At 37.3% G+C, this 24,847-nt stretch overlaps 3 protein-coding genes across 9 annotated transcripts in view; 2 read left to right on the top strand and 1 right to left on the bottom strand.

Moving 5' to 3' along the window:
* CEBPZ (CCAAT enhancer binding protein zeta) overlaps window positions 1–15,544 on the top strand; it is a 38,561-nt gene extending 23,017 nt beyond the window's left edge. Inside the window, exons 9-16 of the mRNA XM_077133996.1 lie at window positions 537–603; window positions 2,248–2,348; window positions 3,130–3,187; window positions 3,504–3,697; window positions 4,445–4,534; window positions 13,692–13,753; window positions 13,831–13,912; window positions 14,474–15,544. Coding sequence (XP_076990111.1) covers window positions 537–603; window positions 2,248–2,348; window positions 3,130–3,187; window positions 3,504–3,697; window positions 4,445–4,534; window positions 13,692–13,753; window positions 13,831–13,912; window positions 14,474–14,613 — 794 coding nt within the window. The 3' untranslated portion in view covers window positions 14,614–15,544. The remainder of the gene's footprint in view (window positions 1–536; window positions 604–2,247; window positions 2,349–3,129; window positions 3,188–3,503; window positions 3,698–4,444; window positions 4,535–13,691; window positions 13,754–13,830; window positions 13,913–14,473) is intronic.
* CEBPZOS (CEBPZ opposite strand) lies at window positions 231–24,734 on the bottom strand. 6 transcript variants are annotated; one of them, XR_013164181.1, is made up of 6 exons: window positions 24,416–24,734; window positions 17,520–17,635; window positions 15,468–15,512; window positions 14,653–14,737; window positions 14,452–14,514; window positions 231–3,705 (listed from the first exon to the last, which is right to left on the bottom strand). XR_013164181.1 is itself a non-coding variant. In XM_077134005.1 (5 exons), the coding sequence occupies exons 1-4, from the start codon at window positions 24,508–24,510 to the stop codon at window positions 14,655–14,657; spliced, it is 339 nt and encodes a 112-aa protein (XP_076990120.1). In that variant the 5' UTR covers window positions 24,511–24,727; the 3' UTR covers window positions 231–3,705; window positions 14,653–14,654. The 6 variants fall into 6 exon arrangements, 5 of the variants coding, with proteins under 5 accessions (XP_076990120.1, XP_076990121.1, XP_076990124.1 ...); XM_077134005.1 differs by lacking the exon at window positions 14,452–14,514 and having other exon boundaries at window positions 24,416–24,727; XM_077134006.1 differs by lacking the exon at window positions 14,452–14,514 and having other exon boundaries at window positions 17,520–17,640; window positions 24,416–24,458.
* SULT6B1 (sulfotransferase family 6B member 1) overlaps window positions 24,233–24,847 on the top strand; it is a 28,040-nt gene continuing 27,425 nt past the window's right edge. For both annotated transcript variants that reach the window (XM_077134004.1, XM_077134003.1), the window contains exon 1: window positions 24,233–24,844. The gene's annotated coding sequence lies outside the window, so the exon portion shown is untranslated. The remainder of the gene's footprint in view (window positions 24,845–24,847) is intronic.

The following is a 24,847-nucleotide window of genomic DNA, read 5'->3' as shown; positions in this document are numbered from 1 at the left end:
AAACCGTGGATTATTCTGTTTATCTTTACTCCCTGTTCCCACAGTAGCAACTATTCATCTCACTTTTCTGAGTTGAAAACACCAAGTTTACAGTTATTATTTATTAAGAGAACTCTGAATTTTCATTTCTCTTGATATTTGGATCCTGAATAGAATTGGAAGAGAACAAGCAAATCTTATTGTGTCAGTGTGAACTGTGCAATGTCTCTGTACTGCCTTTTTTTAAAAAAAAATTTGATTGTGGTAGTACATATACAATCTAACATTTCCATTTGAACCGCATTCAAAAGTACAGTTCAGTGGTGTTAATTATATTTACATTGTTGTGCAACTCCCCCCCTCATGTACCACGTCTTTTCATTGTAGCCACACACACAGGCTTTTCAGGAAGTTGTTTTTTGCACACTAGGATCCCTTCTGTCCACCTTCCTCACAGTCTGAGTCTTTAAAATTGCAGGTGTTCTGTATTAATCTTGAGCATGAATAACATAAAAAGGGGTATTTTAATAAATTAACATTTTAACTTATTTTCCCAGTGAACAGTAAAGAGTTTCTTGCAAAAGAAGAAAGCCAAATACCAGTGGATGAAGTGTTTTTCCATAGGTAATATACTTCATATAGTAACATTTTGAGAACTATTAAAATTTAAATTTGTACATTCTACAAAATGCTTCATTAACATAAACACATATTGATCAGAGGATAGGTCATAGTGTTAGTTTTTGTGAATCTTAAGATATATAAGCAGAACAAAACCAAAGGTGGGTTTATTATTTTTAATAATTTAGGAAATAAGTTTTGTTTTATGAATCTTGACTTTGTAGAATGTAATTTCTTTTTATTTTAATATAGTAATTTTCTTAAGGCTTAAAGCGTGCATTAGTTCAATTTAGTGATAAACAATACATGAGTAATTTGTCTAAAACATGGTTCTTACAGCAGAATTAGTGAAATTACTTGGGCTACTATAGAAATAAGTCCTAAACCTACTAGTATTACTACTAATGTCTTGTAGAAGTAATATATCTCATCTGCTTGATTAATTAGATTTGACTTTTAAAACATTTTGTGAAGAATTTTGAGAGCTTGATACCATCTGTAAAGTGCTAAACTTCACTGTACTGTTATCAGAATAGAACTGATTGATAAAATATTGTGATTTGAGGTCATTTAGAGCCCCATTATATCATATTCTAATATATCCATCATTAGTATGCCATTTTGAGTAAAATGAGTTGGGATGGTGTTTTTTTGTTTTAAGCCGTTTTATTCACACACCTTATAATCCATCCATATGGGGTGTTTTTTTGTTGTTTAGTTTCTCTTTCTATACTTCTCTTTTTATTAGAGAAGTTTACAGAAAAGTCATACATAACATATATAAAATACAGAGTTCCCATATACCACCCTATTATTTATTATTATTAAACATTTTTTATTGTGAAATATCAACATATACAAAACAATAAATTTCAAAGTGCATTTTAACAAATGTTACCATCAACCCAGTAGAAGCTGTGTCCAATTCAAGCATTAACTCCCCATTCTCTCCCTCTACCCCAGGCCTTGGTAACCTGTACTCCACATTCTGACTCTTGCGTTTGCTTATTCTAATTCATGTCATAACTAGTTTTCCTTTTGTGTCTGGCTTATTTCATTCACCGTGCTGTCTTCAGGGTTCACTCATGCATGTGTAAGTGTGTCAGAACATCATTTTTATGGCTGAATGATAGTCCACTGTTTGTACGTACCGTATTTTGTGTATCCATTCATTGGTTGATGGACATTTGGGTTGCTTTTATCTTTCAGCAGTTGTGAATAATAACCTCTGTGTAGAATTGGTGTGCAAATACCTGTTCAATCCTGCTTTTAATTCTTTGGATATACCTAGCAGTAGGATTGCCAGGTTATATGGTAATTTTATACTTAACTTTCTGAGTTTACTTGCAAACCATCTTGTATAGTGGCTGTACCATTTTACATTGAGTTGGGGTGTTTTATAAAGAACTAGTTTTGTAAGAAATTTAAAACTTTGAAATTTACTGTACCTCACATATCAAGTTTCCAACTATTTTTGTTGTATTCAAAATATATTTTATATAATAAATACAAGTTTTAATCTTTTATATTGAATTGACTGTACATAACAGCTTTTATAGTTGTGGTTTGTATCATTGGCTATGTTTTGATTATAGTGAAATAAGCCTTTTAATAAAAATTGGATACAGAGTATGCATTTTATTTTAGGTATTATAAAAAAGTTGCTACTGTTAAAGAGAAACAAATACGTCACGCAGATGAAGAAAGTATAGAAGACGTGGATGATGATGAATTTGGAAAGATGATTGGTAATTTATTTTTGTTGACTCTTCAGTTTGTAAAATAACCTGTTAATATTTGTTTATAGATCCATGGAAGATGGATGGCAGAAGTGACTATTTTTTTTTTAATCATTTATCTAGGCGCACCTAGTAAATGAAGGGTTAAAAAAATTTTTTATGGTATATGGTCATCACCCACATTTGCTCTAGAAAAATGTATGACTGTCCTTGGGACATATCGTGCAAGAAAAAATATTTACATTAATATATTCATTCTTAGCCCAAACCTGTTATAAAATAAAAATCATTTTTGTTTTGCTGTTTCTAATCTCCTGGTACAGTTAGTGACGATAGTCTGCTGTTTCCTCATTTCTGTATTTATAACCCACCGAACTAGAAAAATTGTAGTAGACTGAAACAAAAAAACATGGGCAGTTGGAAAGGTCTACGTTTGATTTTGTTTTTATTGCATATTGTTTGAATCCTACTTAAAATAGGGATTTAAATAGTTCTGATAGAATACAAAGAACTGCAGTTGCTAAATATTTTGATATTTACCCTCTTTCTATAAAAGGACTATAAAAAAAAGCCAAATGAACTGAAACTTTAGGGATTTTAATTTTAACTAAAATTTAGTGTCACAGCTTTATATATATTAACAAAAAACACTAGCAGTAATCACATTTCATTTTGGTGTTTACTTGTCATAAACAGGACAATCATGACTGTTAATAATTGGTTCAATTGAGACATGATAACCTCATTATTTTTTTTTGCTATATCTTACAATTTGTATATTCTCTGGCAGACACTTTTGAAGATGATAATTGCTTCATTTCTGGAAAGAATGACCTTGATTTTGCTGGGTAAAACAAAATTCTCTTTAATTTTCCGTTTATGATCATTGATTTCATTTCCCCCAACATTTCCCAAATTGTTGCCTATCAGAACATTGAAAGAGAGGACTATGTGATATCTGGCTAAAAATGTATTTAAAAAAGTTTGGGAAATGAAAGCTGTAATTTCATTTGGGACCTTTATAATGTACAGTAGCATATTAAATCAAGGCTCAAAGGGGTCTGAAATTCTTTGTCCTCAGAAACATCTGTTAACAGCCTGGTATCTTGATAATGACACTTTAGGAAACAACTGCCCTCTTTTTAAGTTACTTTTTTTCTCTAGCAATGTGAAAAAGAAAACAAAAGGAGCCACGGATAATTCAGAAGATGAAGACTCAGAGGGTAGTGACGATGACCTCGGTAACTTGGATGATGATGAAGTTTCTCTGGGAAGTATGAATGAAGAATTTGCTGAAATTGATGGAGAGGGAGGAACGTTCATGGATGTGTTAGACAATGAAAGTGAAGGCGTTCCAGGTAGGCACCTGTAAAATATGAAGGAAACAAAGTAGAGAACAGAAACTAACTATATTTTCCATTCTTCCTCAGCCTTAGGCTAGTTTTTTTATTGAAGAGTATTTTTATATGGCCTTGAATTAATATCAGCCAGACATTTAAAGAAGCTTTTTTTCCATATCAGTTGGAACTGAAGATTTTTTAAAAAGCAGCTGAGTTTTGAGGTTAGGATTTTCTATATTAATCAGTAATTAGCCTGTTGGTATATAAATAGCCTATCAGTATACAGTACAGTAGAGTTGATATATTGCCCTTTTTTAATGTTAGAATAGTAATTAACAGTTTTTAAAAATTAGTGAGTATTCATTATAACCCATAGATGAAGGTGAACATTTTATCTTACTGGGTATGGTAGCAAAGTGTACCCAAAACTGTGTCCTTGGGCTGTCTTGTCCTTTCATGTAACTACGCACACACACCTGCTTAACATCCTGTTACTCACTGTGGAACACAGCCCTAGTTTCTTATTTGAAAGAGTTTTATTGTATTAGTGACGCCATCTAGTAAATTTTGTACTTGCACAAAATATGGAACTATGCCAATAACTATTCTTAGAGCTTTGATCTCCATCCTCCAGGCTTACGCTGTGGAACTGTGAAGCCCAGAGATGCAGTGGTATATGGTGTCCTGCCTTTGTACTAAAACTTGTAGCAGAATTTAGAACAGTATTTTCCAGTTCTTAACTTACTTAACAATTTTTCGTAACAGAACTTGATGATGAAGTCAGCTCCAAAGTCCATACTAAGAGAAGCAAGAGAAAAAGTATAAATGATACTGATTCTGCTGGGTCATTTCAAGGTAAGAAACTCCTTTAATCTCTTTTTTTTTTTTTTTTTTTTACTTTTTTTTTTTTTTTCCAATCTACATGTACAATCAGTAATTCTTAATAACATCACATAGTTGCATATTCATCATTTCTTAGTACATTTGCATCGATTTAGAAAAAGAAATAAAAAGAGAACAGAATAAGAATTAAAACAATAATAGAAAGAAAAAAAAACAAAAACAAAAAACCTATACCTCACATGCAGCTTCATTCAGTGTTTTAACATAATTGCATTACAATTGGGTAGTATTGTGCTGTCCATTTCTGAGTTTTTATATCCAGTCCCGTTGTACAGTCTGTATCCCTTCATCTCCAATTATCCCTTCTCTTTTTTTTTTTTTTTTTAATTAACGGAAAAAAAGAAATTAACCCAACATTTAGAGATCATACCATTCTACACATGCAATCATTAATTCTTAACATCATCACATAGATGCATGATCATCATTTCTTAGTACATTTGCATTGGTTTAGAAGAACTAGCAACATAACCGAAAAAGATATAGAATGTTAATATAGAGAAAAAAATAAAAGTAATAATAGTAAAATCAAAACAAAACAAAACAAAACAAAAACCTATAGCTCAGATGCAGCTTCATTCAGTGTTTTAACATGATTACTTTACAATTAGGTATTATTGTGCTGTCCATTTTTGAGTTTTTGTATCTAGTCCTGTTGCACAGTCTGTATCCCTTCAGCTTCAATTACCCATTGTCTTACCCTGTTTCTAACTCCTGCTGAACTCTGTTACCAATGACATATTTTAAGTTTATTCTCGAATGTCCGTTCACATCAGTGGGACCATACAGTATTTGTCCTTTAGTTTTTGGCTGGATTCACTCAGCATAATATTCTCTAGGTCCATCCATGTTATTACATGGTTCATAAGTTTATCTTGTCTTAAAGCTGCATAATATTCCATCGTATGTATATACCACAGTTTGTTTAGCCACTCTTCTGTTGATGGAGATTTTGGCTGTTTCCATCTCTTTGCAATTGTAAATAATGCTGCTATAAACATTGGTGTGCAAATGTCCGTTTGTGTCTTTGCCCTTAAGTCCTTTGAGTAGATACCTAGCAATGGTATTGCTGGGTCATATGGCAATTCTATATTCAGCTTTTTGAGGAACCGCCAAACTGCCTTCCACAGTGGTTGCACCCTTTGACATTCCCACCAACAGTGGATAAGTGTGCCTCTTTCTCCGCATCCTCTCCAGCACTTGTCATTTTCTGTTTTGTTGATAATGGCCATTCTGGTGGGTGTGAGATGATATCTCATTGTGGTTTTGATTTGCATTTCTCTAATGGCCAGGGACATTGAGCATCTCTTCATGTGCCTCTTGGCCATCCGTATTTCCTCTTCTGAGAGGTGTCTGTTCAAGTCTTTTTCCCATTTTGTAATTGGGTTGGCTGTCTTTTTGTTGTTGAGATGAACAATCTCTTTATAAATTCTGGATACTAGACCTTTATCTGATATATCATTTCCAAATATTGTCTCCCATTGTGAAGGCTGTCTTTCTACTTTCTTGATGAAGTTCTTTGATGCGCAAAAGTGTTTAATTTTGAGGAGTTCCCATTTATTTATTTCCTTCTTCAGTGCTCTTGCTTTAGGTTTAAGGTCCATAAAACCGCCTCCAGTTGTAAGATCCATAAGATATCTCCCAACATTTTCTTCTAACTGTTTTATGGTCTTAGACCTAATGTTTAGATCTTTGATCCATTTTGAGTTAACTTTTGTATAGGGTGTGAGAGATGGGTCTTCTTTCATTCTTTTGCATATGGATATCCAGTTCTCTAGGCACCATTTATTGAAGAGACTGCTCTGTCCCAGGTGAGTTGGCTTGACTGCCTTATCAAAGATCAAATGTCCATAGATGAGAGGGTCTATATCTGAGCACTCTATTCGATTCCATTGGTCGATATATCTATCTTTATGCCAATACCATGCTGTTTTGACCACTGTGGCTTCATAATATGCCTTAAAGTCAGGCAGCGCGAGACCTCCAGCTTCGTTTTTTTTTCCTCAAGATGTTTTTAGCAATTCGGGGCACCCTGCCCTTCCAGATAAATTTGCTTATTGGTTTTTCTATTTCTGAAAAACAAGTTGTTGGGATTTTGATTGGTATTGCATTGAATCTGTAAATCAATTTAGGTAGGATTGACATCTTAACTATATTTAGTCTTCCAATCCATGAACACGGTATGCCCTTCCATCTATTTAGGTCTTCTGTGATTTCTTTTAGCAGTTTTTTGTAGTTTTCTTTATATAGGTTTTTTGTCTCTTTAGTTAAATTTATTCCTAGGTATTTTATTCTTTTAGTTGCAATTGTAAATGGGATTCGTTTCTTGATTTCCCCCTCAGCTTGTTCATTACTAGTGTATAGAAATGCTACAGATTTTTGAATGTTGATCTTGTAACCTGCTACTTTGCTGTACTCATTTATTAGCTCTAGTAGTTTTGTTGTGGATTTTTCCGGGTTTTCGACGTATAGTATCATATCGTCTGCAAACAGTGATAGTTTTACTTCTTCCTTTCCAATTTTGATGCCTTGTATTTCTTTTTCTTGTCTAATTGCTCTGGCTAGAACCTCCAACACAATGTTGAATAATAGTGGTGATAGTGGACATCCTTGTCTTGTTCCTGATCTTAGGGGGAAAGTTTTCAATTATTCCCCATTGAGGATGATATTAGCTGTGGGTTTTTCATATATTCCCTCTATCATTTTAAGGAAGTTCCCTTGTATTCCTATCTTTTGAAGTGTTTTCAACAGGAAAGGATGTTGAATCTTGTCGAATGCCTTCTCTGCATCAATTGAGATGATCATGTGATTTTTCTGCTTTGATTTGTTGATATGGTGTATTACATTAATTGATTTTCTTATGTTGAACCATCCTTGCATACCTGGGATGAATCCTACTTGGTCATGATGTATAATTCTTTTAATGTGTTGTTGGATACGATTTGCTAGAATTTTATTGAGGATTTTTGCATCTGTATTCATTAGAGAGATTGGTCTGTAGTTTTCTTTTTTTGTAATATCTTTGCCTGGTTTTGGTATGAGGGTGATGTTGGCTTCATAGAATGAATTAGGTAGTTTTCCCTCCACTTCAATTTTTTTGAAGAGTTTGAACAGAATTGGTACTAATTCTTTCTGGAACGTTTGGTAGAATTCACATGTGAAGCCATCTGGTCCTGGACTTTTCTTTTTAGGAAGCTTTTGAATGACTAATTCAATTTCTTTACTTGTGATTGGTTTGTTGAGGTCATCTATGTCTTCTTGAGTCAAAGTTGGTTGTTCATGTCTTTCCAGGAACCCGTCCATTTCCTCTAAATTGTTGTATTTATTAGCGTAAAGTTGTTCATAGTATCCTGTTATTACCTCCTTTATTTCTGTGAGGTCAGTAGTTATGTCTCCTCTTCCATTTCTGATCTTATTTATTTGCATCCTCTCTCTTCTTCTTTTTGTCAATCTTGCTAAGGGCCCATCAATCTTATTGATTTTCTCATAGAACCAACTTCTGGCCTTATTGATTTTCTCTATTGTTTTCATGTTTTCAATTTCATTTATTTGTGCTCTAATCTTTGTTATTTCTTTCCTTTTGCTTGCTTTGGGGTTAGCTTGCTGTTCTTTCTCCAGTTCTTCCAAATGGATAGTTAATTCCTGAATTTTTGCCTTTTCTTCTTTTCTGATATAGGCATTTAGAGCAATAAATTTCCCTCTTAGCACTGCCTTTGCTGCGTCCCATAAGTTTTGATATGTTGTGTTTTCATTTTCATTCGCCTCGAGGTATTTGCTAATTTCTCTTGCAATTTCTTCTTTGACCCACTCGTTGTTTAGGAGTGTGTTGTTGAGCCTCCACGTATTTGTGAATTTTCTGGCACTCTGCCTATTATTGATTTCCAACATCATTCCTTTATGGTCCGAGAAAGTGTTGTGTAAGATTTCAATCTTTTTAAATTTGTTGAGACTTGCTTTGTGACCCAGCATATGGTCTATCTTTGAGAATGATCCATGAGCACTTGAGAAAAAGGTGTATCCTGCTGTTGTCGGATGTAATGTCCTATAAATGTCTATTAAGTCTAGTTCATTTATAGTAATATTCAGATTCTCTATTTCTTTGTTGATCCTCTGTCTAGATGTTCTGTCCCTTGATGAGAGTGGTGAGTTGAAGTCTCCAACTATTATGGTATATGAGTCTATTTCCCTTTTCAGTGTTTGCAGTATATTCCTCACGTATTTTGGGGCATTCTGATTCGGTGCGTAAATATTTATGATTGTTATGTCTTCTTGTTTAATTGTTCCTTTTATTAGTATATAGTGTCCTTCTTTGTCTCTTTTAACTGTTTTACATTTGAAGTCTAATTTGTTGGATATTAGTATAGCCACTCCTGCTCTTTTCTGGTTGTTATTTGCATGAAATATCTTTTCCCAACCTTTCACTTTCAACCTATGTTTATCTTTGGGTCTAAGATGTGTTTCCTGTAGACAGCATATCGAAGGATCCTGTTTTTTAATCCATTCTGCCAATCTATGTCTTTTGATTGGGGAATTCAGTCCATTGACATTTAGTGTTATTACTGTTTGGATAATATTTTCCTCTAACATTTTGCCTTTTGTATTATATATATCATATCTGATTTTCCTTCTTTCTACACTCTTTTCCATATCTCTCTCTTCTGTCTTTTTGTATCTGACTCTAGTGCTCCCTTTAGTATTTCTTGCAGAGCTGGTCTCTTGGTCACAAATTCTTTCAGTGACTTTTTGTCTGAGAATGTTTTAATTTCTCCCTCATTTTTGAAGGATAATTTTGCTGGATATAGGAGTCTTGGTTGGCAGTTTTTCTCTTTTAGTATTTTAAATATATCATCCCACTGTCTTCTAGCTTCCATGGTTTCTGCTGAGAAATCTACACAAAGTCTTATTGGGTTTCCCTTGTATGTAATGGATTGTTTTTCTCTTGCTGCTTTCAAGATCTTCTCTTTCTCTTTGACCTCTGACATTCTAACTAGTAAGTGTCTTGGAGAACGCCTATTTGGGTCTAATCTCTTTGGGGTGCGCTGCACTTCTTGGATCTGTAATTTTAGGTCTTTCATAAGAGTTGGGAAATTTTCAGTGATAATTTCTTCCATTAGTTTTTCTCCTCCTTTTCCCTTCTCTTCTCCTTCTGGGACACCCACAACACGTATATTTGTGCGGTTCATATTGTCCTTGAGTTCCCTGATACCCTGTTCAAATTTTTCCATTCTTTTCCCGATAGTTTCTGTTTCTTTTTGGAATTCAGATGTTCCATCCTCCAAATCACTAATTCTATCTTCTGTCTCTTTAAATCTATCATTGTAGCTATCCATTATTTTTTCTATGTTTGCTACTTTATCCTTCACTTCCATAAGTTCTGCGATTTGTTTTTTCAGTTTTTCTATTTCTTCTTTATGTTCAGCCCATGTCCTCTTCATGTCCTCCCTCAATTTATCGATTTCATTTTTGAAGAGGTTTTCCATTTCTGTTCGTATATTCAGCATTAGTTGTCTCAGCTCTTGTGTCTCATTTGAGCTATTGGTTTGTTCCTTTGACTGAGCCATATTCTCAATCTTTTGAGCGTGGACAGTTATCTTCTGCTGCTGGTGTCTGGGCATTTATTCAGATTTCTCTTGGTGTTGGACCCAGCAAGGTTGTAATATTTTTCTGTGAAATCTCTGGGTTCTGTTTTTCTTATCCTGCCCAGTAGGTGGCGCTCGTGGCACACGTTTGTCTGCGGGTCCCACCAGTAAAAGGTGCTGTGGGACCTTAAACTTTGGAAAACTCTCGCCGTCCTGGGGCTTTGCTAGCCAAAGCGGCTTGAGCCGGCCCGGGGTCCGAACGCAGGGAGGGTGTCCGAACGCAGGGAGGGTTGCTGGTCGCCGCAGCCAGGGAAAGAGCCCGTCCGAATTTCCTAGTCGGCCCTGGGCAACAAGCGTGGCGGGAGGGCGCCAGCGGCAGCGGCCCGCCCAAGAGAGTGCACGTTCCCCGGGAGTCACGGGGTCACCGTTCTCCGCGGCCTGGGGGTTTCCGATCCAATTCTCTCAGTTGGTCCGGGGGCTGCGTGTGGTGTGGGCGCCAGTCGCCTTGGTTTCAGGGGACCACCTCTCCAATTCTCCCAGCCGGCCCGGGAAGGGGGAAGGGAGTAACTCCGGCCGCTTGCCACCCCGCCCGGTAAGGCCCGCGCGCCTCGGGAATCTCACCCGAGCTGCTTCTCTCAGCCAGCCAGCCGTTCCAGGATGGGGTACGCTGTCTTTTTTATATCTGTTGTGGCTTTGGGCGCTTTCTGTATCGTTTCTACTCCCCTAGTAGGTGTCCTGAAGAAGAAACTAAGATCCGCGCGTCTTACTAAGCCGCCATCTTCCAGGAAGTCCTCCTTTAATCTCTTTTTAACCTAAGCCATGTCCATGTGAAAGGTGGTGTTTATTACCGTTTTTGGTAATGAATATTTCTAAATTGGTTATTATATAAAGTTTTGTCTTTGTTTAAAATAAAAATATTTTTATAATAAATAGCAGTTTATGTATTTTTATTATGTGGAATTTAAATTATCAACCATTGTTCTCTCCCTAAAATTCCTCCATCTTACATTTAAATATCTCTGGATCATCTTTTCATTCATGTTTAAGTCATTCCATTTTATGTAAACTCTGGATTTTTCCACAGATATCAGCTGCTTTTTTCCTTTCCTCACCTAACTCTCATTCTTTATTATCTGACCTTTTTAAAAATCCATGTTCCTTTATTAACTTCATTTTTCTTTTTATGTGATCTGCCATTTTGCTGCCCTGACAAAACAATTCCAATCTCAGTAACATTTTATTTAATACAGATAATGCTAATTTGTTCTCTTCTATTGTTGTTATTGTTCTCTGGTTTTAAAAATGTATCTTAGAGATTAGGCCTTTCAGAATAACATATGTAAAATGCTAATAAAAGATTAAAATTCTATATCAAGTGGAAGTTTCATTTTTTAAAGCTTTTGATTAAAATGTAAGAAATGCTGCAATAAATATTTCATGTCTTAATTCCGTGGATAAATTTGAAGGCTTGTCTTTTTTTAATCATTAAATGCTTGCCCTCTTAATGCCTTTCTAGCTTCTGCTAATTGGAAAATACTGAGGAAGAATAAAAATAGATTTGTAAAATTATCATAATAATTTGCATGTTGGTATTAGTCTCAGAGACTTTTATGTCTACAAAATTTTCATCATCTCTTTCAAATACTGCTAGCCATATCATAAAATATGTCTCCTAAAAGTTAAATTATTTATATTGGATGCATATTTAAATTACAAAGTTATCTTCCATATTATGTCTCCCATTGAGTGATATAAGATCACATTTTCATATAACAGTATGGGCTCAGATATAAGACAATAGCATCCCTCAGAAAAAGTGTATATCTCATTTTAGTGACCCTGTCATATTTCAAGATATTCTCTTGGTGACTTTATCTGAATAGCAAAGCACTATTTCTGAATCATATTAGCCTGAAAGGATCTCAAACCTCAATCAGTAATAGTTTTGGATGTTGATTAATGAATAAATGACAAAATTAATTAAAATACAAAAGGAGACAAAGGAATTTCATATGATAATTTCAATATCATATTAACTGATACTGAAAAAGAAGTATAAAACTACCTTTACGTATGTTGGATATTATTATAAGCAAACCTTAAAGTTTTAAAAAGCCGTATAAGTGTTTACTCATGAGTTCACAGATACACACCTACAGGATGAATAAGAACCAAACAATCCTATCCTAATGCTATGGAAATTGGTTTTTTAGCTTGAAATGAAATAAGCAATAATAGTTTCGTAAATAGTTCTTAATACCATATTCACTTTGGTAAAAATGAAGAGGAAATGCTCTAGAAACTATTTATCAAAAGTGGCTCTGATGTGTCCACACAGATTTGTATACATTTGTATACATAGCAGCATTATTCATAATAGCCAAAAAGGAGTAACAACCCAGATATCCATTCCCCAAACCAAATGTAGTGGAAGCTTTACAGTGGTTCAGCCATCAAAAGGAATTAAGTCCTGCTCCATGACAGCAGTGTGCCACACGCAGAAAGAAGCCACGTGCCGAAGACCACATATTGTATGGTTCCTTTTATATTTTTGTTGTTGTATGATTCCTTCTGAATGAACTATCCAGAAAAGGCAAATCTATAAAAATCAAGTAGATTGACAGTTACCTGGGGCGGGTAGTAACTGCAAATGTAGTAACTACAGATGGGCACAAGAGATGTTTTTGTGATGGAAATATTCCAAAGTTGAATTGTAAAGGTTGAATAACTGTAATTTTCCTAAACTTAGATCAGCTGAATGTTATGGCATGAATTATTCCTCAGTAATGCTGTTTTTAAAAGAGAGATTTGAAGCAAAGCAAAATGGGTTTAGTGGGGCCAGAGACACTGGTGTCAAAGATGCAAAGAGTCTGAATAATACAGTTTCAGATAGAGTGAGAATGAATAAAAGTAATATTTCTAAGTTAATATATTTTTAGATAATTGATTTTAAATATAAATAAATTAAAATTAGTATGATAGTCATTTTACTATTTTATCTATGTCTATGAAAGTTTGTGTAGTCAAACTGAAAGGGGTGTTTTGTTTTTTTTTCATTTAAAGGAGAACAACTTTATACTGAGTAGTTTAAAACTTCATTTTTAACATAATAAACATATCTTCATTTTTTCCACAGTTGATCCAAAAAAAAAAAAAACACTTCTCATTTTATTAGAATTTACATTTTGCTTTAAATATTCCCAAACCCATCCATGTAAAGTTGGAACTTTAATCTTGCCTGGCACTGTAGTGTCTCACTTACGGGTAATCCTTCCTCACTGACCACAACTGAAAGGCAGGAAGACACTGTTTTCATCTGAACAGTTTTATTAGGATATTAACTAAAAAAAGGATACTGTACTTACTCAAGTAAGTTATATTTGTCTTTCAATGTCAGCTGTCTAATGGTGCTAGATCATTGCAATTGTGGGTTTAAAACCAAATATAGTTTTTTTTAACAAAACCATGTTGAAAGATCTACATTTTTCGTAAGTTGGGCTTAAACTAAGTAAACTTACACTTTTTTTCAGGACCAAGGCAGAAAAAGAAAAGGAGTCTCAATGACTCCAGCCTTTTTGTATCTGCTGAAGAGGTAAGGTTAATGTTCTATTTTAAGAAGTTAACTATCCTACATGTTTTAAGTTTTCTAATAAATTTTTTCTTTTTAAGTTTGGCCACCTGTTGGATGAAAATATGGGATCCAAGTTTGATAATATTGGCATGAATGCCATGGCTAACAAAGATAATGCAAGTAAGTAACTTGAATTTTTTTATTGAGCCTTCAAAATACTCTTGCCTTAGAATTTCTGAAGATGTAAATATTTTTGGAGGACTTTTTTTTTATAGTAGCTTACAATCTGGAAGGAATGGCTTTCTCATCTCTCAACTAGGCAGCATATAGGATTAAAAAGTACTTTGACTACAGCCTTTTAAAAGTTAATTTGTTTTAGGGAGGCAGGCTGTTTTTATAATGTGTGCATTTGCTAAGTAATTTTATGTGCTTTATAGACATTTTAATTATTTCTGATATTGATATTACTGGTTTCTGTTCTTTCACCAAGTAACTTTGTTCAGCAGGAAAAAATCTTTAGAGCATTTGCATTCTTCTTGGCCTTTAATTTGTAAAACGTAAATCCTGGACAATAAATGATACAGAAATAAACAAACAAGCAGTGGATTTTGCATGGTGGGTAGAAAAGGAGGGGGTGCAGGCCACAACAGGCCACAAGCTCCTGTTATTCAGTAGGAGAACGTTTGACCTGCCAGTGGGCTGCAGTGTGGTGGGCTCACCTTTCTCCTCCTCCCTCCAAAGGCCTCAGACAGCTCCGGTGGGAGGCTGAGCGTGATGACTGGCTGCACAACAGAGATGTGAAGAGTATCATCAAGAAAAAGAAAAATTTCAGAAAGAAAGGGCTGAGACCCACTCATAAAGCTAAGAAGCAAAGAAAATGAGTATTTTTAAAAGAAACTATAAATCTAAATTCTACTTACTCCTAGTTTTTGCTGTTCAGCCACTTTTCTTGATCTTGCTGTCTCGTTCCATACATTCCAGAATGTTCAAGGGATTTGTAATAAACTATAAATTTAAAAAAGCTGTCATTTATAAAACCATGTGAAAATATTATTAAAATTATACACTATTAAGAAAATCAAACTTTTTTTAAAATTCCTACATAGTAAATGAAAAAGATGAGTAGGATATATATTTAATGTACAAACTCTAGTGCCTCTCTACTAATTATTGTAATAACCACTACTTATTAAGCAGTATCTTTGTACCAGATACTGTGCTGATACTGTTATCTTGTTTAATTAATCTTTACAACAGTCTGTTGAGGTGGGCATTATTTCATTTGACAGGGAAAGATACTGAGCTCCAAGTATAAGTTAGCAAACCTGAGATCAATTTTTACTTTTTAAGCTGTGGTTTGATTCTGTTATAACCCTAGATATTCCGAAGGTATGCTCTTAGCCACTGGAAGAATTAAGAATTCAGACCATTTGTTAACTGCTTACAGATGAGAATTTTCTCCACTATGTGGTCTCAGCTAAAATGAGGTGAATCATATTGTTGGAAATTGATGTATTAGAAAACCACAGTCATTTTAGCTCTTAATTAAATTAAAGACCTTCTATTACTCAATCTAAAGGTTAACTGAAAAAGTTATTTGTACTATTATTTTTTAAATTTTTAGCATGCGTGGGCCAGGAGTCGAACTCAGGTCTCCCGCATAGCAGGTGAGACTTCTACCACAGGACTACCCATGCACCCCTGTACTATTATTTTTACTTAAGGGAAAACATACCTTCCAAGATGAAAGGAAATTTCTTGCTCATTGTATGCCTGAAATCTGATTTTAAATAAAGAGAAGTATTAAAATTAGTCATGATCAGAAATAATATTTTATTTGGAAATGGTAGTTTAAAAGAAAAGTTTCGGTGTTGGTGTGTGATCCCTTACCTTATGATTTTTTTTTTTTGAAGTCATTTACCTTATTATGGAATGTCAAATAAGAGTGTACACAGGTTTAGACGCAACCCTTAATTTTGTTTTGGTTTGGTTTTTTTGGGGGGGGGGGGGGCAGAGAGGGTACATGGGCCAGGAATCAAACTGGTCTAAACCACCTGTGCAATTTAATTTGCTTTTAAATGTGTAGTTTGGATGTTTTCTTAGAGTTTAAAAGTATAGAGACTTTGTGAATATACAACAGCAATCTGCTACACAGTGTTCTAGTGCTAGAAGTACTTTGAGAGTCAAGTAGCTCTCACTCACTTCACTCTTACATGGATGGTTCCAGTGACAAATAGTACTTGACTGGAGGTCCCTTTTGTTTCAAAGTTAGCTGCCACCCCAGGACTGTTAATTCCCTGCTCTGAGGAAGGAAAAAGCAGGATCTCCTAATTAATGAATCTGAGGGTTCTAATATAAAATTTTCCTCCACAAAATGCAAAAGCACCTTCAGTGTTGATCAGTGGCATACAATGGGTTTTTCATGCACTCTTGAGTGAGGATAACACTGTTAGCTTGAGAAACTGGTTACTGTGCAGCTTGGCTACCTCTTGCTTTCTAAGTCTAGCAATCCATGGAGTTTCTCCCAGTCTAAACCTGAACCGTGACTCCCAGAGATGAGCCTGGCCCTGGCACCCAGTGATTGACAACACCTTCCTGACCAAAAGGGGAAAAAGAAATGTAACAAAATAAGGTATCAGTGGCTAAGAGAGTTCAAATAGAGTCAAGAGACTATTCTGAAAGCTATTCTTAGGCAAGCTTCAGCTGGATATTGCTAATTGCCAGTTTGCCAATTCCCAACCAACATCATTCCTCTTAACTCTAAAAAACACCCAGGGTTCTCTCTGAGATCCTACAAAAGTTGCACACAATAAGTTTACTTTTCAGGAACTTAAAACTTTCAGATTATTCCTAGGCCAGGTAGGTCCTGAAACCAGAGGGGCCAGTCGCTAAGAACATCACCCAGTTCCATCCCCCTATCCCATGTTCTTTACACTCCTTTTCAACATGAAAAAGTTAGAATGGGCATAGCCTAAATACCCTTAAAGATGGGGAGAAGGAGGAGTTTTAACAGAAGTTAGGACTTAACAAATAAGTATGACTACTGAATCACTATACTGGTATTTCTTTTAATCTCCAGTATCTTAGAGAAGCTAGAAGGAAAACCCTGAAATTGTGGAACTGTAACCCAAGCCCATACCACATTTTGAAATCTGTTCTACAGCTAGCTACTTGTTAGAATGTGCTTTGAAATGTACTGCTTTTTTGTATATATATTTCACAATGAAAAAGTTAAAATAAATCTTAGAAATTTGATCATTTTTAAATGCTAAAGAAATGTGGGGTATCTTTGTCCTGATGGTGGGTAGCTGAGGTAGAGTGGAGTTAGAAATATTTTGAGCTAAGAATGAAAAGGAGGAGAAAATGGAGGCCAGTGTATTGGAAGAGTTCTTAATTAGTTATTAAAATGACAGTGATGGGAATAGAGAGGAAAATTGAGAGCCTGATATTCATGTTTGGAAAGGAAATTTTCAGAGGCTATAATTTGTTTTTAAATTAATGGATTATGAAGCAAGAAGTTAATAAGGATCTGATTAAAATATGAGATTTCTTCAGAAATATACATGATTTTTAAGAAAACATACATGAAAATTGAAAAAAATTTTTTGCAAGTAGAGAGTCATCTAGTTTGTAACAACACCTAACTTTCCCTTGTGGCAATAAAAATGCCTATTATGTTGAATTTCAAGAAACAACTTCTGCAAAAATACCAATCCTATTTAGCATTTAAAATATATTAGCAAACAGGACACCCTCCAGCAAGCATTAAAAATCATAAAATGTTTACCTTGGCTTGTGTTCATTTTATTAAACAAAAAATAAGCTCCAAAAAGGCCCATGACTTCAGCTACTAAAATTCCTTTAAAGATCTTCTTTGCCAGTGGTTCCATAGTACGGGCCATCCTAAACTTAAAACGGTAACAAATATATGTAAATACTAAAGAGCACATTCCAACTTATATAAAGAGCTCCAATTCATTCCCACAGTTAAGATGATTATCTAGGAATAGGGCCCAAAGATTAATATATAGTTAATTGTATTAGACATGCCCTATGTATCTAGTTTTTCATTTTCCACACATAATGGAACCAAAGGTACACAGAGACATGACTGAATTCAAAAAGGCATTAAAAAGAACAATTCAGGGAAGTAAGATTTTAAAAACATCTAAATATAGAATGGTGTGTGATATGCTAAATCACTCCTTTCAGTTGAACTGAAAAATAAGATCATGATAATCTAATGGACACAGAACCAGACCAGTTCCTCTTGCTTCCTTACCATATATCAGTCTGTGCCCACGTCCTTTTAAAAGGAAGAACAAGCCTTAGTTGTTAGAGTGGTGACAGATGTTGGGAGACAATTTTCCGTGGATTTCTCATGTTTCTGAGTATCGCCAAGTACAGACACTGCTTACTTTTGTTCCAGACTATTTTTTCAAGGATGTGTGCATGGCAGACACACTTTGTTGTGGAAGATGTGTTTCTCCACAACAAAGGAAAGGTTTGCTTGTAGAACACAGAGTGTCTCCCTTCAAAGAGGAGGGCAGCAGGCACGCTTACTGTGTTATGAGATTCCTGCTCCCTAAGCACATGGTTGCTCTCGGAACTGAAACAGGGAACTGCTACTCGACTGCTGCTGCTGGTGCTACACTTACTGTCCTCTGTCTCACCCAGCAGTCTTCTGTATTCTACCTGCATGCATTAACAAGCCTAACTCATTCGCTTGAAAATGGGGTAAAATCTCTGATCCTTCACCATTCTTGATAAAATAGTTCAAAGGGACATAATGGAGAAAACACTGAACTTAGTATTTTCATGAGTGAATTAGTTCCCCCACTTTGCCATTAACTGCATGTATATCACTCACTCTTGGCAAGTTAACAATAGTCACTAATTAATGACATATTTTCTATGTCCCAGGCACTGCTCTTCAGTACTTCACATGTATTCCTCATTTAATCCTCTCAACAATCCCTTATAGTGTAATAATTTACTAATTAGGAAATTAAGGTCCAGAGAGGTTAAATAACTTGCCCAAAGTCACACAGTTATCAAATGGCAAAGGCAGGCTGCAACTATGGCAACCTGACTCCAAAGCTTAAACTCTTAACTGCTATTATGTTTTTAACAGAAAGAAAATTCTCTGTTTCCCCATCGATAAAATGAAGGAGTTGGGCCAGATGATATCAAAACTTCTTTTTGGTTCTAATGTCCACTCAGTCATTTCAACAAATAATTGTCAAGTGTCTACTCTGGTCTCAAGGCCCTTAAGTTAATACATTTTTTCCTTCTGTTAAATGAGTGCAGTGATGCCTGTTCAGTCTATCACAAAGGGTTGGAATAAGCAAGCAGTGACACTATGTGAGAGCTATTTGTGAAGCACCCTACAAAATTACAGTTAACATAGTTTGCCAAACCCCAACTAACATCATTCTTTTTAACCCTAAAAAAACACCTAGGGCTCTATCTAAGATTGTACAAAAGTTTCACACGCTAAGTTTATGTGCTAGTTTGAAATGATGTATGTCCCCTATGAAAGCCATGTTTTAATCCTAATCCCATTTTGTAAAGGCAGCCATTTCTTCTAATCCCTATTCTGTACTGTATGTTTGAAATTGTAATCAGATCATTTCCCTGGAGAAATGATTTAATCAAGAGTGATTGTTAGGCTGGATTGGATGATGACGACATGTCTCCACCCATTTGGGTGGGTCTTGATTAGTTTCTGGAGTCCTATAAAGGAGGAAACATTTTGGAGAAAGAGATTCAGAGAGCAGAGCAGAACGGCATAGCCACGAGAAGCAGAGTCCACCAGCCAGCGACCCTTGGAGATGAAGAAGGAAAATATCTCCTGGGGAGCTTCATGAAACAGGAAGCCAGGAGAAGAAGCTAGCAGATGATGCCGTGTTCGCCATGTGCCCTTCCAGATGAGAGAGAAACTCTGACTGTGTTCACCATGTGCCTTCTCATTTGAGAGAGAAACCCTGAGCTTCATCGGCCTTCTTGAACCAAGGTATCTTTCCCTGGATGCCTTTGATTGGACATTTCATAGACTTGTTTTAATTGGGACATTTTCTCAGCCTTAGAACTTTAAACTAACAACTTATTAAATTCCCCTTTTTAAAAGCCATTCTGTTTCTGGTATATTGCATTCTGGCAGCTAGCAAACTAGAATAGTTTACTTTCCAGAAACCTATAACCTCCAGATGGTTTCTGGGCAGCTAAATCCTGAAATCCAGAGGGGCCAGCCTCTCCAAGAACATCAACCAGGTCCATCCCCCTATCCTATATTGTCGACATCCCTTATCAACATGCAGAAAGTTAGACTGGGCCTAGCCCAAATGCCCCTAAAGATTGGGAGAGGGATCAAAGCAGAAGGCGTTATAGCAGAGAAGATAGGATTTAACAAGTATGACTACTTAATCATTATATTGCTATTTCTGTTAGTCTTCAGTGTCTTGGAGCAGCTAGAAGGAACACACTGAAATTGTGGAACTGCATACCACACCAAACTTTGAAATCTGTTCTGTAAGTACTTGTTAAAATGTACTTTGAAATTTATTGCTTTTTTATGTATATGCTGTATTTCACAATTAAAAAAAACATTTTAAAAAAGTATGGTTAGCCTATAAATGACTACTTTTTTTTAATAGTTGTAGTTTTTAATTTTATTTATTCAACATCTATCTATTGAACTATATGTCAGGCACTTCACTAGATGCTGGAGGTACAAAGTTGAGCAACAAACCAACTAGTTCTTGTTCTTCAGGAGCTGCTGTTCTAGCAGTATTCTAAAACTTTAATTGCATCACTCAAGAGGATTGCTAAAATGCATATTCCTAGGCCTTAGTCTGCAGTTTCCCACGTAAGGTGGTTTGGAGCTGTGTCACCCCAGGAGGAAAAAATGTTCTTAAATGTAATCCTTTCCTGTGAGTGTGAGCCTATTTTAACTAACGATCTTTTGATGAGGTTACTTCAGTTAAGGTATGGCCTAACCAATCAGGATGAGTCTGAATCCTACTACCGGAGTCTTTATAAGCACCATGAAATGAAGACAGAGAAAACCAAAGAGGGAGCAGCCAGAAGCTGTGAGTCAGGAGATCCTGGAAGAGAATGGGGGCCAGGAGAGGCTGCCAGGGCACTGCCACGTGACTGAAGAGCCAAGGGCTGACAGCAGCAGCAGCGAACCCCTGCACACCAGTCTTTGCACAGAAGGCATCACCTTGATGAGGACTTGATGATACCTTGATATGGACTTCTCTTAGCCTCAAAACCACGGGCCAGTAAACTCCCTTTGTTTACGCCAACCCACCGCATGGTATTTGCTTGAGCAGCCAAAGAAACTAAAACACCATTTCTTTCCAATCCCCGGATTCTTGTTCAGCCAGTCTAGGGTAGACTCCTCGGCAATCGTCCCTTTAGCGGTGTGCTGGTTTGAAAGGTTTATGCACTCTAAAAAAGCTGCTTTTAATCCTGATCCGATCTTGTGGGAGTAACCATCTCTTTTAATCCCTATTTCGTGCTTTATTTTGGAAACTTGATTAGATTGTCTCCACAGAATTATGGCTCACCCGATTGTGGGTATTAACCTTTGATTAGAGGGAGATATGAGTCTACCCATTCCAGGTGGGTCTTGATTAGTTTACTGGAATCCTTTTAAAAAAGGAGCATTTTGGAGAAAGCTTCAGAACGATGAGCAGAGCCACGACAGAGCCACGAGAAGCAGAGAGTCCACGCAGCCAGAATCTTTGGAAATGAAGAAGGAAAATGCCACTGCGGGAGCTTCATGAAACAAGAAGCCTGAAGAAAAAGCTACCAGACATCGCCATGTTCGCCATGGGCTTTTCCAGTTGAGAGCAACCCTGAACTTCATCGGCCTTTCTTGAGTGAAGGTAACCTCTTGCTGGTGCCTTAACTGGGACATTTTTATAGACTTGCTTTAACTGAGACAGTTTCACAGCCTTAGAACTGTAAACTTGCAACTTCATAATTTCCCCCTTTTAAAAGCCATTCTGTTTCTGGTATATAGCATTCTAGCAGCTAGCAAACTAGGACAAGCGGGCACTGCAAATTATTGTTATACAAGAGGCCCACAAACCACCAGAGAAAAACTGGCCTAGACCTGCCTTTCACTTTACCCATAAGGAAACTGAAGCCTAGGGTTTAAATAACTTGCCCACCATCACCTCTTAAGTAGCAGAAACAGCCCATTTTGATCTTGATTCTCTTTCTCTAAACTAAAGCTAAACAAGGGAAAGGGGCTAAATAAGCTAAAATAGAATAGAATGACTGTGACTGAATATATGAAATATAAACCCAAGCTTTTACCCTTCTTCCCTATAGCCTTAAAGTCCAGAACAACAGAAGACCCAGTAGTTTATCTCAGGATTTTGATGTCCTGTCCATCCTTTGTTACGCTGTTATCTTTTGTGCAGAGAGATGGTGCATTCTCTATTTTACAGTCCACGCTCTCTGCTCACTGTTGTGTTTACTCCATTTGGTCCTGACTCCCTCTCACAACGCCTGATGGTGGGAGTAACTGAATACTCTACATTTGTAGGATTATCCTATCCTCCCCAGATGTCCTCTCCCTCACCCCACCCCCCAAAAAATCCCTTTTCTCACCATGAAAATTGATCACCCTGGGGACGTTATTATTCTTAACTAAAAGGAAAAAAAAATGAAGTTTAAAAAGAACTTACATATGACTAAGAAGCAGGTGAGTGAATGGGAAGGGAGTGCTGTTTTGTTCTGTTGACAATGCTGTACATTACTGAAAGGAAATAAACCCTGCTCAGCACAGGAATCTCTCTTGCGAGAACATTATTTTTAATGTTCGGGGGGAAAACAAAATAAACAAACAAAGCCTGCCTGTAGCCAGATTCACAGTTGAAGGAATCCAAGTAAAATTTTGATTTTTGTTGGGAGAGGGTGAGGCTAAGGATTCAGAAAACAAAATCTAAATGGCACTGCACAACAAAACATTTACTTCTCAAACAAATACATACACCATGCACATGCTTAGTAAGACACTTTGGCAGTTTCTTACAAAGTTAAAGGAAACTTAGCATAAAATCCAGCAATCACACTCAAAGATGTTTACCCAAATGAGCTTTAAAATTTAAGTCCACACAAAAACCTACACAAGAATGTTTACAGCAGTTTGACTCATAATTATCAAAAATTGGAAGCAACCAAGATATCTTTCAATAGATGAATGGATAAACGAACCGAGAAGCATACATATAATGGATTATTACTCAGCTATCAAGAGCTATCAAGTCACAAGAAGACATAGAGAAAACTTAAATGAATAAGCCAAGTGAAAGAAGACAGACTGAAAAGGGTATATGGCATGACTGCAACCATATGCCATTCTGGAAAAGGCAAAACTATAGAGAGAGTAAAAAGATCAGTAGTTGCAAGGACCTGAAGCGGGGAGCAAAGGATGAAAAGGTATAGCACGGGATTTTTAAGAGCTGTGAAACCATTCTGTATGCTACTGTAAGGGTGGATACATGACATTATGCATTTGTCAAAACCCACAGAACTGTACAAAGGATGAACTTTGATGTAAGCTATAGACTTTAGTTAGTAATCATGTATCCATAGTGGTTCACCAAATGCAAAAATATACCACGCTAATGGAAGATGTTAAGAGGAAAAGTGTAGAGGAGGGGAGAAAGAGAACTCTATCCTTTCTGCTCAATTAAGAAAATAAAGTCTATTATAATTATATACATACAACGTTTTACATTCCCGTCACTCAGGAGAGGTGTTTCTAACGACTACTAAAACCCATGTGATGATGACTACCGGGGATTGTATGTCCTCTGTTACCTGTCAGCAGCTACTGAACTTAGGTCCAGGATTGAACTTAGGCGTGGGAAGGAGACTCGAGCCAGGGGAGGAACTCCTGACTTCTCACCACAACAGGCAGGATTGAGTGGAGGTCAAGTTTACAATGAAGCTGGCCTGGGATGGGCCGGACGGAAAGAAGGGCTGTGCAGAACGGGGTTAAGATGGGAACGAGGCGAGAAGCTGACGGAGCGCCCGAGCTTACGACGAACTTGCACCGCCGTGTCCGAGAACCCCGAGGGCCGGGCACAGAAATCAAGGCCGCGTCGGGTGTGGAAGCGGCAATGCGATTTCTGACACCGAGACTCCTGGCAGTCTAGATTGTAGACAACACGGCTTCTCGGCACCACGTTCGAGGGATTTATTATAGAGATGGATAAATAAATCATATATGTGTATTATTTTTATAGACAGCAGTTTTCTCAGGTCCCCACGGGGAAGAGCCAAGCAACCAAAAGCAGCCGGAGAGGCGCAAGCTGTGGCCACCCACGTTCCACGGCGCCCGGCCCGCATCAGCTGTCCTCACCCGCAGCGAGGGTCTCCCCTCTCTCCCCCAACTCTCCCGTGTCCCCCCGGGCCCACGCGCGGCCAGCGGAAGCAGCTCCGCCCCGGCCGGGACCAAGGTCACGGAGCGACCCGGAAGCACTATCCCTCGTGCCTGTCCGCGCCCCTCGGGCGAACTGGAGGCAGGACCACCCTCGTCTCCTCCGTAGGACCGCAGAACTCTGGAGAGGCGGCCAAAGGAACCTGCCCCGCTCCCCCCTCCGTCCGGGGAGCCCCAAGTCCGGGACCCCGAGCCTGAGACAGGGGCCGCGCTCTTACCTGAAGTGCGGACCCGAAGGGCTGCGCATGCGCAGGAGCGGCGGCGCCCCACCCTTCCCAAGGTCGGCCTCGCGCACCCGCGTGGTAATCACCATTTATCGTGCCCCAAAATGCGGATCCCGAAGACGCGACACAAGTTTCTTCCGGAGTTCCTTACGATAGGAGGTGCTGAATCTCCTTTTGCAGAGGAGGGACGAGGCTGACCTGCCCTCAGTCGCCCAGCTGTTAAGAGACCCCCCTCGGATTTGCGCCCCGACGCTGAGCGACCTCAGTCGGTGTCCAGCGAGTTCCGGGATCAGCAGCGTCGCCCGGGAGCGTGTGAGAGACGCAGACCTGCCGAACCAAAATCTGCCTTTTCACAGGCTCCTGGGCAGTTCGCTTGTAAATTAAAATTTGAGAAGCATTGCCTAATACTGCCTAGGAGGAAAGGTG

The sequence above is a fragment of the Tamandua tetradactyla genome, chromosome 17 (assembly GCF_023851605.1).
Source record: "Tamandua tetradactyla isolate mTamTet1 chromosome 17, mTamTet1.pri, whole genome shotgun sequence".
NCBI classification, from domain to species: Eukaryota; Metazoa; Chordata; class Mammalia; order Pilosa; family Myrmecophagidae; genus Tamandua; species Tamandua tetradactyla.
Note: the sequence above shows the minus strand (reverse complement) of the source record. Positions and strands in the feature narration are given on the sequence as shown.

Coding starts and splice junctions, on each gene's coding strand:
- CEBPZOS (XM_077134005.1), bottom strand. CDS start 24,510: ATGGTGATTACCACGCGGGTGCGCGAGGCCGACCTTGGGAAGGGTGGG. Junction 15,513..17,519: donor TAAAATGAACACAAGCCAAG/GTAAACATTTTA, acceptor ATTTAAAATCAG/ATTTCAGGCATACAATGAGC. Junction 14,738..15,467: donor ATTTCCTTTCATCTTGGAAG/GTATGTTTTCCC, acceptor TTAAATTTATAG/TTTATTACAAATCCCTTGAA.